The 15874-nt window shown below is 45.3% G+C and overlaps 1 protein-coding gene across 2 annotated transcripts in view; it reads left to right on the top strand.

The window, feature by feature from the left end:
• LOC142786763 (uncharacterized) overlaps window positions 1–14849 on the top strand; it is a 36821-nt gene extending 21972 nt beyond the window's left edge. For both annotated transcript variants that reach the window (XR_012889153.1, XM_075884393.1), the window contains exon 3: window positions 13551–14849. Coding sequence is in view for 1 of the 2 variants with exons in the window: in XM_075884393.1 (XP_075740508.1) it covers window positions 13551–13809 (259 nt within the window). In the remaining variant the exon portion in view is untranslated. The remainder of the gene's footprint in view (window positions 1–13550) is intronic.
• Window positions 14850–15874: the final 1025 nt, after the last annotated feature.

Genomic DNA, 15874 nt, shown 5'->3' with positions numbered 1-15874 from the left:
CGCGTTCGGCCGATAACGCAAGCTAACAGGTTACCAACAGCTTGCGCAGGAGCGTTGGAACCGAGCGGCTGGACGACACTCGGCGTCGATCCTTGCGTTTTCGTTACGGGAGAAAACACACACAAACAAAATGTTTTGTCGCGCATTTCGCGGGCCAGAACAAGCAAACCCGTTGCGCGAAGTTTTCGCTGTTATAATTCCCGTGACATCTTTCTCCCGCGTAATGACCCCCCCCCCCCCCCAAATTGGTGTACACTTTTCTGAAAAAAAAAAAGGTGGGTTCATTACGCGAGTAAACACATCATTCTGATGCATTCCTGAAACGAAGACTGCCGAAAAACAGAGGCTACCCACCCCAAGTTTTTCTCACGAAGCTTGCAATAGCCCGCTTTCACTGCATAAACTATGGAGCACTCTTGAATGATTTAAAAAAAAACAGCGCTGGCCCCGTATTTATTTTTTAATGCTGGCACACTTATCACTACATCAACAAAGGCCCTTGATTTTTTTTTCAGAATATGGAAATCCGGGGAGATGTCACAATGGGAAAATGCATTAATAGTTTTATTCCTAAAGTCTGGTAAAGCCACTACGACTCTCAGTAGCTATAAGACCAACGGCTCTGCCAAATCACTTGGCGAAATCGTACGAAATCATGGTAAACGTGAGGTTGTTTTTTATACTTGAATCAAGGTACCCAGCTCAGTCTTGCAGCTCTGTCTGCAGTTTCCATTGTTCTAGAGATGGCCTATGATACCACATGGAGATATTCAATTGAAAGAGACCTTGCTTTCTTGGGAGTTTGGCGTAAAATGCCAGACTGTCGGGCCAATTTCGTAAGTAACCAAACGTTTCAGCTATGTCTTGGTACAATACTCTCAGTCATTTGTCCAGGAAAATGTAGTGCCACAAGGATGCATCCTTTTTCGCAACTCTCGTCATATTGAAAATAAAGTCTTTAACAAAGTCATACTGCCAACAGTTTGCACTTCACGTATCTAGATGACCTACAAACAGCCTGTCGTGCCTCGATTCTTCGATTCTATCAACCTGCGAGAGGCAACTTCAAATCCCAGTGAACCAATCGACGCAATGCACTGATCAAAATGGTTTCTGCTTTTCTACACTAAAGTGTGTGGCTGTGCTGCTTACGCAAAAAAAGGGGGCATTGCCTGATCCAGTCCTGTGAATGAACAACACCCCAACGCCAGTAAAACGAGAACAGAAATATTTCAGACCAAACAAAAATTAGCCTCCAAGCCCACATGCGTAGGTCACTACAGGTGTAGTTAACATTATGCACATGTAGTTCTGTGCGGGCAGCATTGAATGTACACATGATGAAACTCGCGAGACAGTGCACATCACAGTGTGTACAGGGTTCGTGCTTTGAAGAAATAGCGCTTCTGATTTTTAATGAAGAAACACTGCTGCAACAGGACGGAGAGGAGAGGACACAAGCTGTCTGTGTTTACAAGCTGTCTGTATGTGGTGCCTGTGCACGTTCATATATACAAAAAAACAGTATAAGCAAACATAGGGGAACAAAATATCCCTCTAAATATGCTGACTCGCACTTTTGACACATACATTATTTCATGTTTGCGAAGCGATATTGAAGCTACGCTGCACAAAGGCAGCTTCATTAGTATTCGCATTCTTGCAAGTGCAAGCTAACACTACCGAGCACTTCGACCAGTTGTCCCAAGCAATCGCCCTAAGCAATTTCTCGCGCAGAGTGATGTACACTGGAATTTCGTGAAACGATACTTAAGGTTCACGGGGCTATAGGGCTCGATTTGCATTTTGGCGTGCAGCAGTGAGGCATAATCAGGGCAGTCTCCGAGAGAAACAACCGCAAATGCTTCGCATTTAGAAGCGCAAGAACAGATGGCCTGAATCGCCGCGTCATTCAAAACGCCAAGTCCGGCGGCGAAGTACGTCTGCCAACTGAGAACGACGCCAATGTAACAAGTCTCTCAGTTTGGGCTATATTGGCATAACACGGAGAGAATTATAGCACGAGCTTAATAAGGTACCTCAACATTTCGTCCCACAAATCGATGTGTCATCTTCCCTTGCAATATTTAAACACAAAAAATGCAGGGGAGCCTGGTTGCCTGCTCCGAAGTGCGCAACGCGCCTACCGCGTCGGCCGAAATCGTCTGCTCCGTGACAGTGCCGCCGCGCGCCACGTCTGCCACCTCTGAGACAAAAAAAAAAACACGTTATGGTGAGGCTTTGTTAAAGAAACATATAATATAGTGCATCTGCCCGTACCGCTAACGCATAATCGGGGGCGGATCCAGTCACTCAATTCAGGGAGGGGAGGGGGAGTCACTTGAAGTAACACCGGAGAGGGGGGTGTCTTTACTCTGTTTTTACTAGCCCAAGGACCCCTTACAGAGGAGAGGACACAAGCTGTCTGTGTCCACGAACTGTCTGTATGTGATGCCTGTGCACATTCATATATACAAAAAAAAACAGTATACGCAAACATAGGGGAACAAGATATCCCTCTAACAATGCTGACTCGCACTTTTGAAACATACATTATTTCATGTTTGCGAAGCGATATTGAAGCTACGCTGCACAAAGGCAGCTTCATTAGTATTCGAATACTTGCAAGTGCAAGCTAAGACTACCGAGCACTTCGACCAGTTGTCCCAAGCAATCACCCTAAGCAATTTCTCGCGCAGATTGATGTACACTGGAATTTCGTGAAACGATACTTCATGTTCACGGGGTATAAATACTGTTTATTATGTGTTCACAGTGTTCCTACTCATTAGTCCTAATTGGTGATAAATGTTGGACAGCAGACTCAAGAGGAGGAGGAGGGGAAATGGCGTGTGACGCTGGCCTTGGGGTCGGAACGATCGCCCGTACCGCCACTCCCCTCTGGATTCGTCACAGCATCTAACAGGCTTAATACAATTAAAATAAAATTATTATAACTTGCACGAAACTTCTTTTAGTTTGAAAGAAAAAAAGTGAAAAATTCCTACCATTCAGCACCACCTCAGCCACGGGAACGTGCCCAGACAGAGAGGATTTATTGTTTTTGTCATTTTCATGATTTAAATATTTCTGTCAATTCTTGGCTGACACCACCTCCGAGACAGTAACAAGTGACAGTAATAAGGCAGCAACAACATTAAAAAACACAAATTGGTTTACGCGGAGAATACCTACAAAATTCGGCTGTGCCGCAATGCAGTTTTTTTTTTTTCTTCTGAAAGAATGGCTTCACAGCACGTAGATTCATACCGCAGCGAAGCCACTTTTACAAAAAGCGGCGTTGCGCGCGTTGAAGTTATGCGTCAACAGTCATTGGTTTCGAATACTCCCAACGTTTCGGGAACGGGAATTGCATTAGTGAAGAGTAACTTCGAATGCAGTAGTATTTCAATGGAAAATTTCGGAATGCTCCAATACTCGCTCGTGCCTTTTTTTTACCTTTTTCCTTACAATGAGAGGCTGAAAGGCCAGCTGTAATCAAGAAGCAACACAAAATGAAAAGTAGTAATTTTCTTAATCGAAACTTCGCTTAACTGGAGTCACGAATTGTTGGTGGTGGCACACACACATTACTCGTGAACGCATTCCTATCAGTCCGCAAAGTTTTCTTTCTTCGTTTATTATTATTATCATCATCATCATCGTCATCATCATCACCATTATTATTGTTATTATTATTATTATTATTATTATTATTATTATTATTATTATTATTATTATTATTATTATTATTATTCAAGTAAAACGACATTTTTGTTCTAAATTTTGAAGTTTTACGCTCAACCACAAGCTACGCACGAGTTACACACGAGTTAACTCGAGGTTTTCCTAATGGAAGCCACCTTCCTCAATAATATAGCAAGAACTAAATTGTCACCCCAGACAACGCAACAAGTAAAACAATTTTAGCGTTTCGGCTATATCCTGACCGGAGCACTGTTCAGAGTTCACTGCGAAGATTTGGAACCATCGCTGAACAAGGCTCCCGACAAGACCGAAACGTTTTTTTTTTTTTTGCTCACCCTTGAAGGGTGGGCGCCTTTCATAATTTTTTTTTTAGACGGACGATTTTGAATAAAGAAATGCGTTAAAAAATGGTAATCACGTCGCCGCGAGCAGCCGCTGCTCCTCCATGAGGCTAAAATATCACGTCAAAGCCATACGCACGTGCACTTATTTAGAACAAAAGGACGAGTTTATGCTAACTATATATGCGCAGCCAGCAAATGCTTTGAATGCCAACTGCCCTACCCACAGAAAAGTCACATACAGACAGTCTACCAGAATGACACAGTGCAAAGACTGCAAATGGTACTTAAGTCTTTCCGAAACTCTTTGCGAACGGGGCACGCGGAAAGTGACTACTATAGCTATCAAAGCCGGCCCGCAGCCTGAAGTGTGGGAGGAGGGTTTTAGTTCCCCTCCTCCCTTCAAGTCCCGATGAAGGTTGATGTTTTTTACCAAAAAATAAATTTATAGAAAGCTATTTTTCTGCAACATTCTAGGCCTTCAGCAAGCAACCCCGTTCCCTGAAAAAGATTGCTGGCTGCGAGTCTATAGTAGAGGTTTAATGCTCTTTGGACTCAATGCTCTTTGGGACAAAAAAGTTGCGTGTAATTAATTAAAATTTTAGGTTTGTACGAGCCTCGATTTCAACTATAAAATCAAAGTCTATAACAAAACTTAGCCGCTATTTATAACCGCCTGGATTCATAAAAAGTGACTACAGCACATGGAATAAATACTGTTAAATATGGTTATCAACCTAGCCAGCTAACCAGAAAAAAAAATCCTTCCTCCACCCCATCACAAGTAGATGACTACTAGTTCGTAAAAATTACACAGTAAGGAGTCAAGACAACGCGCAACAAATGCAGTTAGTAAGTGTGAAGATAAACAGCCGAGCAGCAAGTTCGAGGTCAGAGTTAACCCTAACATTCGCCTTAACTCGGGGTTCGCGGAGTTTAGTACTCGACTTACATTCGGACACGCAAAATGGAGGCAAGATCAGAACAGCCTTCGCAAGGCACATCTACGAATGGTTCACATTTAGAAGCACGAGAACTGCTAGCGCGAGTCACCGCGGCATTCAAGATGGCGGACGCCAATTGTACAACGTCTGCTTTCAGTTTTTCGCATTATGGCAAAACACGAGAGAATTTTCGAATTATGGCAAACACGAGCAAAAGCAACTTGTACCCCTGCATTTCTTTCCACAAATTGATGTTTCCTTTTTTATCGCTATATTCAAAAAACAAAAAAATGCCGCAGAGCCTGGTCGTCTGCTCAGAAGCGCGCAACCCGCGTCGGACACAATCGTCTGTTCCGTGACCGTTCAGGCGCGCCACGTCTGGCACCTCCGACACAGTAGCAGCTTTGAAAAACTAATCAATTCACGCGCAGATTACCTGCAAAATGTGGCTGCGCCACAGCGAGATTTCTTTTTCTGAAAGAATGGCTTACAGCACGCACCGTAACGTTGCAGCAGCGAAGCCACTTTTTCGTAGCTACGTTACGCGCTGAAATTTGCTTATTTGTTGGTTTCGAATACTACCGAAGTTTCGGGAACAAACATTACAATAGTGCAGAAGCGTTAATTTCTAATACAGTAATAGTTTATCGAAAATTTCAAAACGCTCAAATATTCGCTTATGCATATTTTTTTCGTTACATTAAAATACAACGATGAAAAGGCCAACTGCAGTCACGAAGAAGCAACACTACATTTAAAGTAGAAAGTTATTTGGGGGTGAAGCTCCCAAAACCGTTGGTTTGCCCGTCCCTTGTATATGTCTCGTGGTACGTTACCACCTATAGCTATATGACTCACCCAACAGACAGACGAAAAGACAGACGAGCAGACGGATTGACGGACGCTTCGTCATACACTCCGTCAAAATGAATTTTTTTAGTCCTAACTCTTAGAAACGGCGCTTAGCTCTAGGGTCATGAATTGGCGTCGGAAGCACACCCACATTACTCCTGAACGCATTCCCAAACCTAACCAGAAAATCTGCAAAAAAAAAAAAAACGACTAGTGGACGTCTCTGCTAAGTAGTAAAAATTGCCTACACAGTAAGCACTCATGAACACGCGACACAGGTGCAACTAGCAATTAAGTCAGCTATGTAAATGAGAAAATGTCTCTTGCTCACCTTCGATGCGTGGATGATCGCAGAGCTCCCGTCCGCGGCGTAGGATACACGAGTCATGTCTACTCACAAGCACACACCCGCGAGAAAAGATTCACAAAACGCGCAAAACGTCAAAAAGTGTCCCGTCACTGGAAGCAAAAAAAAAAAAATCGCGCATGAAAAACCTTGCATTGGTTGCAAATCGACGTGATGCTTCCTTTTGAAGAACGTCGATAACGTTGACGTAAGACCAGCCCGTACGGCCTCTTAAGACCACGACCTCCCAACAGACGAACGCGACCAAGCCCTGCGCGGAGTTCCAGACGAGATCTCGGAACAAAGAAATCAATCGAAGCGCAGCATTTTGGCAAAAAGCGGACTCACCTAGAGAACGTCCTTTAGCCGCTGCGACCTCCAAGGTCAGAACCACAACCTGCGCAAGTACCCGTAACCCCAAACCTCAGAACAAAGAGATCCAAGGATAACGGTCAGCGCAATCTGAACTCACCGACTATACGTCCTTCATTTCCCGAGTCTCCAGGGAAAAGAAGTTTTCCCGCCCGTCCCGCCTTTTTTATACCTTCTGTGTGACGTCACTATTTGTCCCTATGGAAATACTGATAGCTACCCGAGCTTTAGCACTGTGGAGGCGCGGGGACGAAAAAGTAGGGGAAAGAATTTCTTTGAATTTTCCCCATTTGTCTCGGTGCGGGCTTTCGCCGCCGAGATAATGGCGGCGGGAGTTCGCCAGACGGCCGAACGGCTTGCATAATCTCAATTTCTCGACACAACAAAGCGATGAAGCCGATTTCTGACCGACTTAAAGGCACTAGGATACCCTCGGACGTCCAGTGATTGTGTTACGGAGGGTCTTCGACGTGAAAATCGCAATAATTTGAGGGGTTCCCTGTCGGCTACCTCGCCGCTGAGACATTGAAGTTAGCGTTCAATTCAAAACCGGAGGCGTATAAAAATCGTCTCCGGTCTTCAATAAGCGTCGTTCGACAGTGCCGTGATCGTAGGTGAACTCTTTCCGCGCACATTTGGAAAAATTACGCGCTTTTTTACGCTAGGGAACGGTGTAACATGCACAGGTGCTACGAACAGACGTAGCAGACTGCAAATAAAAAAACAAACAAAAACTACGCGTTGTAATCGGGGAGAAAGCTCGATAGACGACCTGTACGTGGACCGTTAAGTCCCATAGTTCGTGTTGTGTGTCGGATGCGAACGCTGAGAACTGGGAAGCACGCGTAGATACGTTCAAATTGTCCTCGCGTGTTCAAGAAACAGCGTTGGAAGAGAAACAGGGCGACCTCGACCTGCTCATTTAATAACTACGGCCAGCGTGAACTCTCTGAATCAACGCGGCTAGTTCGGCAGCGTTAAGGCATGTTAGGCAACGCTGCTTGTTAAGCGGGATGATGACGGCCGGCCCTCGGGCCACTCTATATGGCCGGACACTGCTTCGCTTCGGCGACCCCTCTGGCCCGGCTCACTATCAGGAGCTGTAACCCCGGTTGCGAGCTGCGCAGAGCAGCCTCCTATCGCTCCCGGTGTTCTGACTCGTGCTATGGGGCCTTGGGTTTGTTCGGACAATTCGTAAATGCGTCACTGAAGTCGATTCTGGTTCTAGAATAAATTGCAACACTCGTTTCTTTTTTTTTTTACGCGCAAGTTAGTAAGTCGCCGTTTGTGCTCTCGACTTCACGTCAGTGTGTCGAGTACATGTTCAACTTATTAAAAACTACGAGAGAAGTACTGGATATATTCTATTGAGATTTTTCACATTTAAATAAATGCAATAGACAAGAACATGTGCAAATTTTCATAGACTATCGTGAGGTTTTGCACAAGTTATGGCCCCGTACTTTAGAGTGTGCCATGGGCCCTCGAGATAGCGATAGGAAAGCTTCATGCAGGAATGAAGAGTACGCTAGGCCCTTGCCAAACGAGTAGCAAAGTCATCTTGACCCAATGTAGCTTATTGAAGCACCATCTCTTTATGTAAAGCGTAACGCCACGCTTCTTGCAACACTATTTTATTGTATTGTGGCATACCTGCATTTTTTTTACTAAGCATTTTGTGAAAGCTTCGGTATGGATAGAGTATAATAGCAATCTCAGTTGTCGCTAGAGACTTCCTGACACTTCTGTTCGGTACAACAGTGCCTAGTGAGTGTCTTGCCATTGTGCGACTGAAGGACAATAGTCAACACGTAGGGGGTCTGCCGAAACATACAGTGCAGTTGCAGAACCCGCATTCGTTGTCTGCGGCTATTTATGTCATCTGGGCCTGCAGCACTTCGTCTCGGATATCAAATCTCTGTAATTCTCAGCACTGTAGTACAGCTCAGCCCGTTCTATTCCATTGTTACAGCTGCTGAGAAGAGTTGGCAAATGCACTACGTTTTTTTTTTTAATTTTATTTTCAGTGGATAGGCACCTGGTTACACAACATAAAAACTGCCGTGTTTTCGTTTGGCAGCATAGCAACTATGCCTATGTTTTGGCCTCTACGAAACGCAGTTGTTTTCGGTATCAAAACAGAAATCGTGCTCCCGACGTTCCTTTCTTTCCTAAATAATTTTATTGTTGGCAGAGAGCGCGCTTCGTACCGTCGTCATTCCTTTCTTCTCCTAAGTGTGGATGTTAGGGTCAGAAGCGACAATGAAAATCTCAATGGGCTCTCGCATGTTCACATCGGCACATGTCGCAGCCTCGTGGCTCTCGAATAACAGAAAAAAGAAAAAAAAAAGGCTATATTTTTAAAAGAAAATAACTGGCTCTATTTCTGAGGCCCCACAAAACATATTAAGTACGTGTATGCTGCCACGAAGTAAATTCAGATTTCATTTCACGTACGAGAAAAAACTACGAAACTATGCACTCTACACGCTCCTCACGCAGTGCAGAGATTATTATGTTCTTGCTGAAGCACAATAAATCCGTTTTTTTTTCTCTTATAAACGTATAAATTGTGAAACACGAAACAAACGTAGAAAACGCAGTATTGACCAGCAGGCCCGTACCCAGTTTTTTTTTCAGGAAGGGGGGGGGGGGGGGATTGAAATGGTCTTTTTTCGTTCCCTATGCCACGGTGAAAAAAAATTCGTGAGGGGGGGGGGGGCAGGGGCCCAAAGTGCCACCCCCTGGCTACGCCCCAGTTCACCAGGTGTGTTTGACGTGCTCTGGTTTTTCTAAAGTTTAACAACTCGTAGAACAGAAAAAAAAAATATGTGACAGAATCAATAAGCTTGGCATTTAAAATTCCAGCTAACGAAACCAAAATATTGGGCTGTGTTTTTTTTTTTTATTCCCGAATAAGGAAGTGTACTTTGTAAAGCACACCAGTACCTTAATGTGTTATTCAAAGAGTCAGCGAATGCGGCAGGCAGTAAAACAACTAAAAAAAGGAAACAAAAAATTAACGATCGCGATCTCAGATACAAGTGGCATATGTTTATTTCTCTCCCAGAAAGAAAATCTTGGCTTGACAGTCTCTCATTCCGAGGACGTCAGAAAACGCCAACGCTTCAGCTTCCCGCACACCACACCACGCGTATACAGGTTGAGTTCGACTCTCTTTTTTCATTTCTCGATCTCCGGTGTAACTTTCATGCGACACGGTTGACCTCACGAGAGCTCCATTCTCGATCACCATTGACCGCGCGGTGTCAAAATAATCGAAGTTTAATCCCAGCGAAATCCTACGACAAACCAGCTGTGATCGCTGCAAAATTACTCGTCGCCTCAACGTCTACCGTTGAACCGCTTCGACTTCGAGCAAAGCGAACGCAACCCTTCGCTCCAAGGCCGACTCTCTCTCACGCGCGCGGATTCACAAGTATCTCCCGGGCAAGGCTCTTCGGCTGGCTGAACGCTTCCAACCAGTTCAAACCGCCTCCTTCCGACAAGCTAGCGACTCCCTAGGTACAAATTTCAAACGGATAAGATGAGACGCAGGGAAGAGTCGAGTCCGCGATTTCCCGGAATTTGTACGTTGCAACTCAAATTTGAATCTTCGCTGGCTGTTCGTTCGACCGTTATGACGCCCTGTTGTCCTCATGATACATGGTCAGCTTTGCTCACCAACGGGGCGTCTTTTCGTGCGTTTTCCCACCTCTATAGCATGCGAATTGAGTCGTGGGATGGAAGGAAAGTAAAAATCGAACTGTGCGATGGGCTAAGAAAGCTTTTGAGCTGATCTAGTGAGCTTTTCTTGCAGGGGCGCGAGCGGTACGTATGATCTTGCGGTTGGGGAAATTGGGCATGTTTGGACCTTGATCGCGCTCAGCTTTGCGGGCTGCTTGCTGGTCGAGCGCGTTGAATTTCTCGTTTGCTTTCGGGCGGTTCGCGCCTTATTGGAAATTGGAATAGTTTTGGTTCTCTTCAGGGACGATTCGACAAGTATCGATGCACTGTGAACGTGGCCGGCTGTCTGATGCCCAGGCTCGTAGAAATTGGAAATGCGCAATACCACATTTACAAGAATGCGTGTTTACTCAAATTAGGTGTATTCGATACGGCTAACTGTTGGTTGTACAACATGCGGCTATATGATAAACGAAGCTGTGTGAAGGGATGGGAGGAGTACGCCTATCTACATACTTCCGAGTTTGAATGCATATTGGCTTATGTGGAGCGAACCTAATGAGAGTTCGAACGTCATTATTCTAGTTGCAGTCGTACACAATTATTACAAAGAACTACGCCTACGAGCAACGCTTGGCCGATGGAAGATGGTTGTACGGCATCTTAAATCAGCTATACCGATTGCGTTAGAAGCAAAACTGAATTGCACACGCAGGCTACATAACAGCGCTGCTCCACTGTGCTTTGCTGATCGCGACGAAGGCCGATTGGGGGTGGGGGTTATATAAACAGCGTTGAACTTCCTTTTTAAGCTTGCGTGAGCGAAACGAATCATGATCGAGAGATTTGATTCAGATCGGATCTGATCGCGATTAAAAGTGGCCGTGCGACACCGGTTTGATCACCTGAAAGAGCTACGCGAGGCCGACAAGGCCCCGACCCAATCACCTCTCTGTAACTGAATAATGGTTATTAAATGTTTCACCACCACCGGCAAAACATTTTTCACCTACTGCTGTTTCGTTATCAGAATGCCGGGAACCACCGGGGTGGAGTAGTGAGAGAGGGCGCGGCTAACTCCTTGTAGTATAATTATCGCTTGTACTCTGTGATGTGCGCCGCGGAGGTTCGACGATTGCAGAGCTCAGCTGTCAAACCGAAGGTCGCGGCTCTTTTAAGCGGCCGCGGCAGTCCCATTTCGATGCAGCCGAAATTTTACAGGGGCCCGTCCTCTGCGTGACGTTAGTGCACGTTAAAGAACAGGTGGTCGCAATTTTTGAGATTCCCGTACGCTACGGGGTGTCGCACAATCATGCGTGATTTTTTGCACGTAAGCATAGGTGTGTGCGTAAAGGAAGGAGCAGCTTCCCCCCCCCCCCCCGTGCCCTCCCACTAACCCAGGAGTGAGGCGCGAAGTCAGCCCCATACTTTACATGATAGGGAGGGGGGGGGGGGGGCGATGCGACTAACTAATCCATGCACAAAAGCAGAATACGGAGCGTAAAAAACGGCAGTGCTATTGAAATGCAGTTCCTACAGTATAAAAAAAAATAGTGGGAAGGTAGAATAAATCATTATTATTGGTATTCGCTGATAGTATTTGTGAAAGGAAAAAAAAACTACTGGCGTTGTTCTCTTGAGCCGTGTTTGTAGTTTTCTATGTACAAGTTTGTAGATGAGTGCTTGGCCCGGGTGAAGTAACTTTAACTGCAACGAAAGAAAAGGCAGAAACATGTTAACAAATATTTTGTCTTCGTCGCCAAAACACATAATTGGATTTGTAAAGCATTACATGACCGAGACGGGTCATCTAATGCGAAGGACAGAATACGGTTATTGGAGTGCCGGAGTGCATACCAAGATATAAAAAACTTGCTCGTGGGCAGCGAAAAAATTAGAAGGCCCTCACAGGACAGAGCGAGTGAGAGATAATTCGAAGTGGTTTTATTGCGGCATTTGCACATCAGACTTTAACTTAGAATCCTGATGTGGAGCACGGAAGTCATATTTGTCATTCATACTAGTTGTTATCTTTTTATTCAAACAAAATTGTGTGTATCCGAGGAAGCACGCGCGCTTCAAGCAAACACGCTTCAGCAACACTGTAGCGTGGTTTGTTACACAAAAACAGGAGTATCTCCTTTGAGGCTTTTACAAAAAAAAAACTTAATTCCACACGAACTCAAATAAATGCACATTAGGTTTTTCAAGCGGTTATTTCTGATATCAATAACGGATAAGTATTATCTCTAGGTCACTATATCATTCTCACCGGGCTGAGCAGACGACTGGGAACGCCTCGGCGAATAAGCCGCCAAATGCCGAGCAGGCGGAATGAATCTCTGCTTATCCGAAGGTGTAAAAGATTAGCCGTAATAAGGCATTAGCGATGAAGCATAGACTAATATGGACTCTATGAGCAAATACATTTACTGCCCTTAAATGCAATCAATACGCACTTTTTTTTTAGTTTGAAGCTATGACACCAAAACGTTAGGTAGAAATAACAGTACAGCTCGTTTCATAAACGCTATAGCATGTATAGGCGAGCGAAAAGTTCTTCCTGTTGCTCCATGTTTACATTATTCAGACATTTAGACTTTGTAAAGTTACAAAGTATGTGTTTCAGGTACATGGGTTAAACTGGCTGGCACCTGAATTAAAGCCGTTCGCAAATGGATTAAACATGGTGACACTTGGATTAAACTCACTGGCACGCGGCCTAACTCAGTTGGCGCTTGGAATAAATATGTTGGCGCTTCGACTAAATGTTTACCACATGAATTGAATAGCGTGACGCTCAGATTATTTCAATGGCGTGTGGATTATTTAGGCTGGCACTTGGATTAAAGTGAGCGGGAAGACCTGCAGTGCTGGCTATTTTATTTTATATACGTATGCACCGCTACGGTACAGCTGTCATCACGCCAGGTTAACGTCAATTGCAGTTAAACGTCATCCGCTGAACTTGATTTATGCCGCAGTATCCGGGACTACCATCCTCGTGATCACCAGAGCTTCGTATCAGCTTACCCCTTCTGGTGTTGCTGTAATATCCTTGTTTTAGTTGTCATCGTTGCACACCTGTAAACAACTGGTTATATAACGCATATTCGGCTGTCAAACATTTGTCTGCGACGTGCAATTGTACAGATCTTTAACTTCACGCCGTAACGTATCGCTCAAAAAAAAAAAAAAAGAGAACTACAGCACAGTTACTTCCCATGCACATCCTTCGCATAACATTGATTCCCAAGGTACGGGGGTCCTTCCTAATTTGTTTTTTTTTTTCTCTGACAGGTTCAGCCGCGTCCCTTGCGTTCCTCCTGCACTGTTGAGAAGCCTGGACAGTACCCACAATAGAAGGCCGACATTCGGGACAGGATCGAAGTTCATGCTCTCTCTCTCTGGCCGCTCTAACCATGAAGGCATCAGTTGGTTGAATGTCCCAACTGTGAAATGTGAAAAGTCATACAGCTCGCTGCACTGCTATGTGGTTCCCACGCGACATATACACCTGTTACATTCGACACAGCTCACGTTGCGTGTTGCCCTATGAACATATAGCGTGTGCGTGCGTGTGATATGCGTGCGTGTGCTAGAGAGAGTGAATAAGAGAATTTTTGTGTGTTTTGCTATACCTAATTTACGCCCAGCGAGCACCCTCACCTGCGCTCTCCGTATTCATTATTGACTCGGCCGCTCTCGGCTGTGCCCATGCTTGAGAACCTGGCTAAATTGTATCTATTGTAGGTAAAGTATACAGTGGGTCGCAGTGGTAAATGTGCACTGCCATGCCTCGACTTGGGTAAACCTCGTCACTCGGGCGCGGTAATTGCGCTTGCTTCATGTTCAACATATGCACACACGCACATAGACGCATGTCCGCGCACACAGAGAAATAATGAGACAATAGACTGACGATCGTCTGTGCCAAAGCACCCAGAATAATTCTGCTCCTTGCTGTCTTTTCTCATTCGTGTTTTCGTTCAAGAATGGAATCTTCGTGTCCGCCATCATTCCGTACTTTCATTTTATTTTGTCACCTGCCGCGCGAGCTGGGCGCCGAAGTTGTGCTGCAGCTCGAGCGCTCGGGTTCGGATCCCGGTCACCACATTTGCCATGGAGCCAGAATCCAAGTACGCCCTTACACAGTGAAATCACGTTGATGCGACTTGGCGTAACGCGCTCGGTGGCCTAATACGTTTTCCTTTACGTTCTTGGCCAAAATCCCCTGGCTGAAATGCATTTTTGTGCGTTTAATACCATCACATTTTCTGCCGAAATTGCGTAACACAATAACAATACCTTGGTTTTGGGCGAGGTGGTACATCGTCAGAGGACACTTGAAAAGTGTGTACGATGAAGACAAGACACATCGAGCAAGACTGGTGTTTCACTTTATTTCAGAAAACCAGTTGAAGAAAAAAAAAAGAAGAGCAGAGCAACAAACAGAACTTGAAATCGTCGATGCTTACCTGATAATGAAAGCATGTGATAAGTGTGTAAGCTGGCCATCTTTTGTGTTGAAATAAAAGGAAGTGGCTTTATCTTTCGACGCATTTTGATACTCGATTATTTGTTTTCAAATGTGGTGTTCGAAGGCCAGGAATGGGGGCCAGGAATAGGGGCCAGGATTTTTTCACGGGGTGGGGGGGGGGGCGGGGGAGCATCACGCATGGCAAGTGAGTTCGTCTAGGGGGGCGCCCCGCCGCGGTGGTCTAGGGGCTAAGGTACTCGGCTGCTGACCCGCAGGCCGCGGGTTCGAATCCCGGCTGCGGCGGCTGCATTTCCGATAGAGGCGGAAATGTTGTAGGCCTGTGTGCTCAGATTTGGGTGCAGGTTAAAGAACCCCAGGTGGTCGAAATTTCCGGAGCCCTCCACTACGGCGTCTGTCATAATCATATGGGGGTTTTGGGACGTTAAACCCCAAATACCAATCCATTCGTCCAGGGGGGCACATGCAGATCGGTAATTTATGCATTTTCGTTGGAATATGTTTGCTTTAGGCGGGGGTGAGGGGTGTGGTTGCAGACGAAAATTTTGGGGTCCCCTCCCTCTTGTAGCCCCGCTCGTCCTTGTCGAAGACTTATTGTCACACACTTCGGGTGAGGCCCCGCCGATCCAACATCGACGTGCGGCAGACTCGCAGGCTTCCACTTTACGCTTCGGCCTACGACGCCTGAAAGGCCTCGAAGTGGCACATTTCGAATTTATTTGCGGGTTGGTCGACCCGTGCGGGGTTGCACGTGTGGTGATGTGTGGGCCTGACCGACGCACTCATAGAGCAGACACGGAGTTTGATTACACACAAACAAGCATTTAATTGAAACACTGGCAAAGGCAGGAGATTACAAAAATAGCAAAGGAGGAAAACTGATACGCGCGATAGAAACAACAGCTACATAACAAAATGGGCTAAGATACAGGCTAAAGACAAATATGCGGAACATTAATAAAATAACAAAATGGAAATCAGAAAAGAGCGATACAAGGGAATAATTACACAATGATCATGGTGGCGCTTTTGAATTTAAACGTGCGACACAGCGCACACTACAAATATTTAAAACAAAAAGCTGGTTAAAATAATTTAACAGTTTAAAAAAGGTCACAATAAAAAG

This window comes from Rhipicephalus microplus, unplaced genomic scaffold (genome assembly GCF_043290135.1).
Source record: "Rhipicephalus microplus isolate Deutch F79 unplaced genomic scaffold, USDA_Rmic scaffold_31, whole genome shotgun sequence".
NCBI classification, from domain to species: domain Eukaryota; kingdom Metazoa; phylum Arthropoda; class Arachnida; order Ixodida; family Ixodidae; genus Rhipicephalus; species Rhipicephalus microplus.
This window is presented reverse-complemented; position numbering and strand designations above follow the sequence as displayed.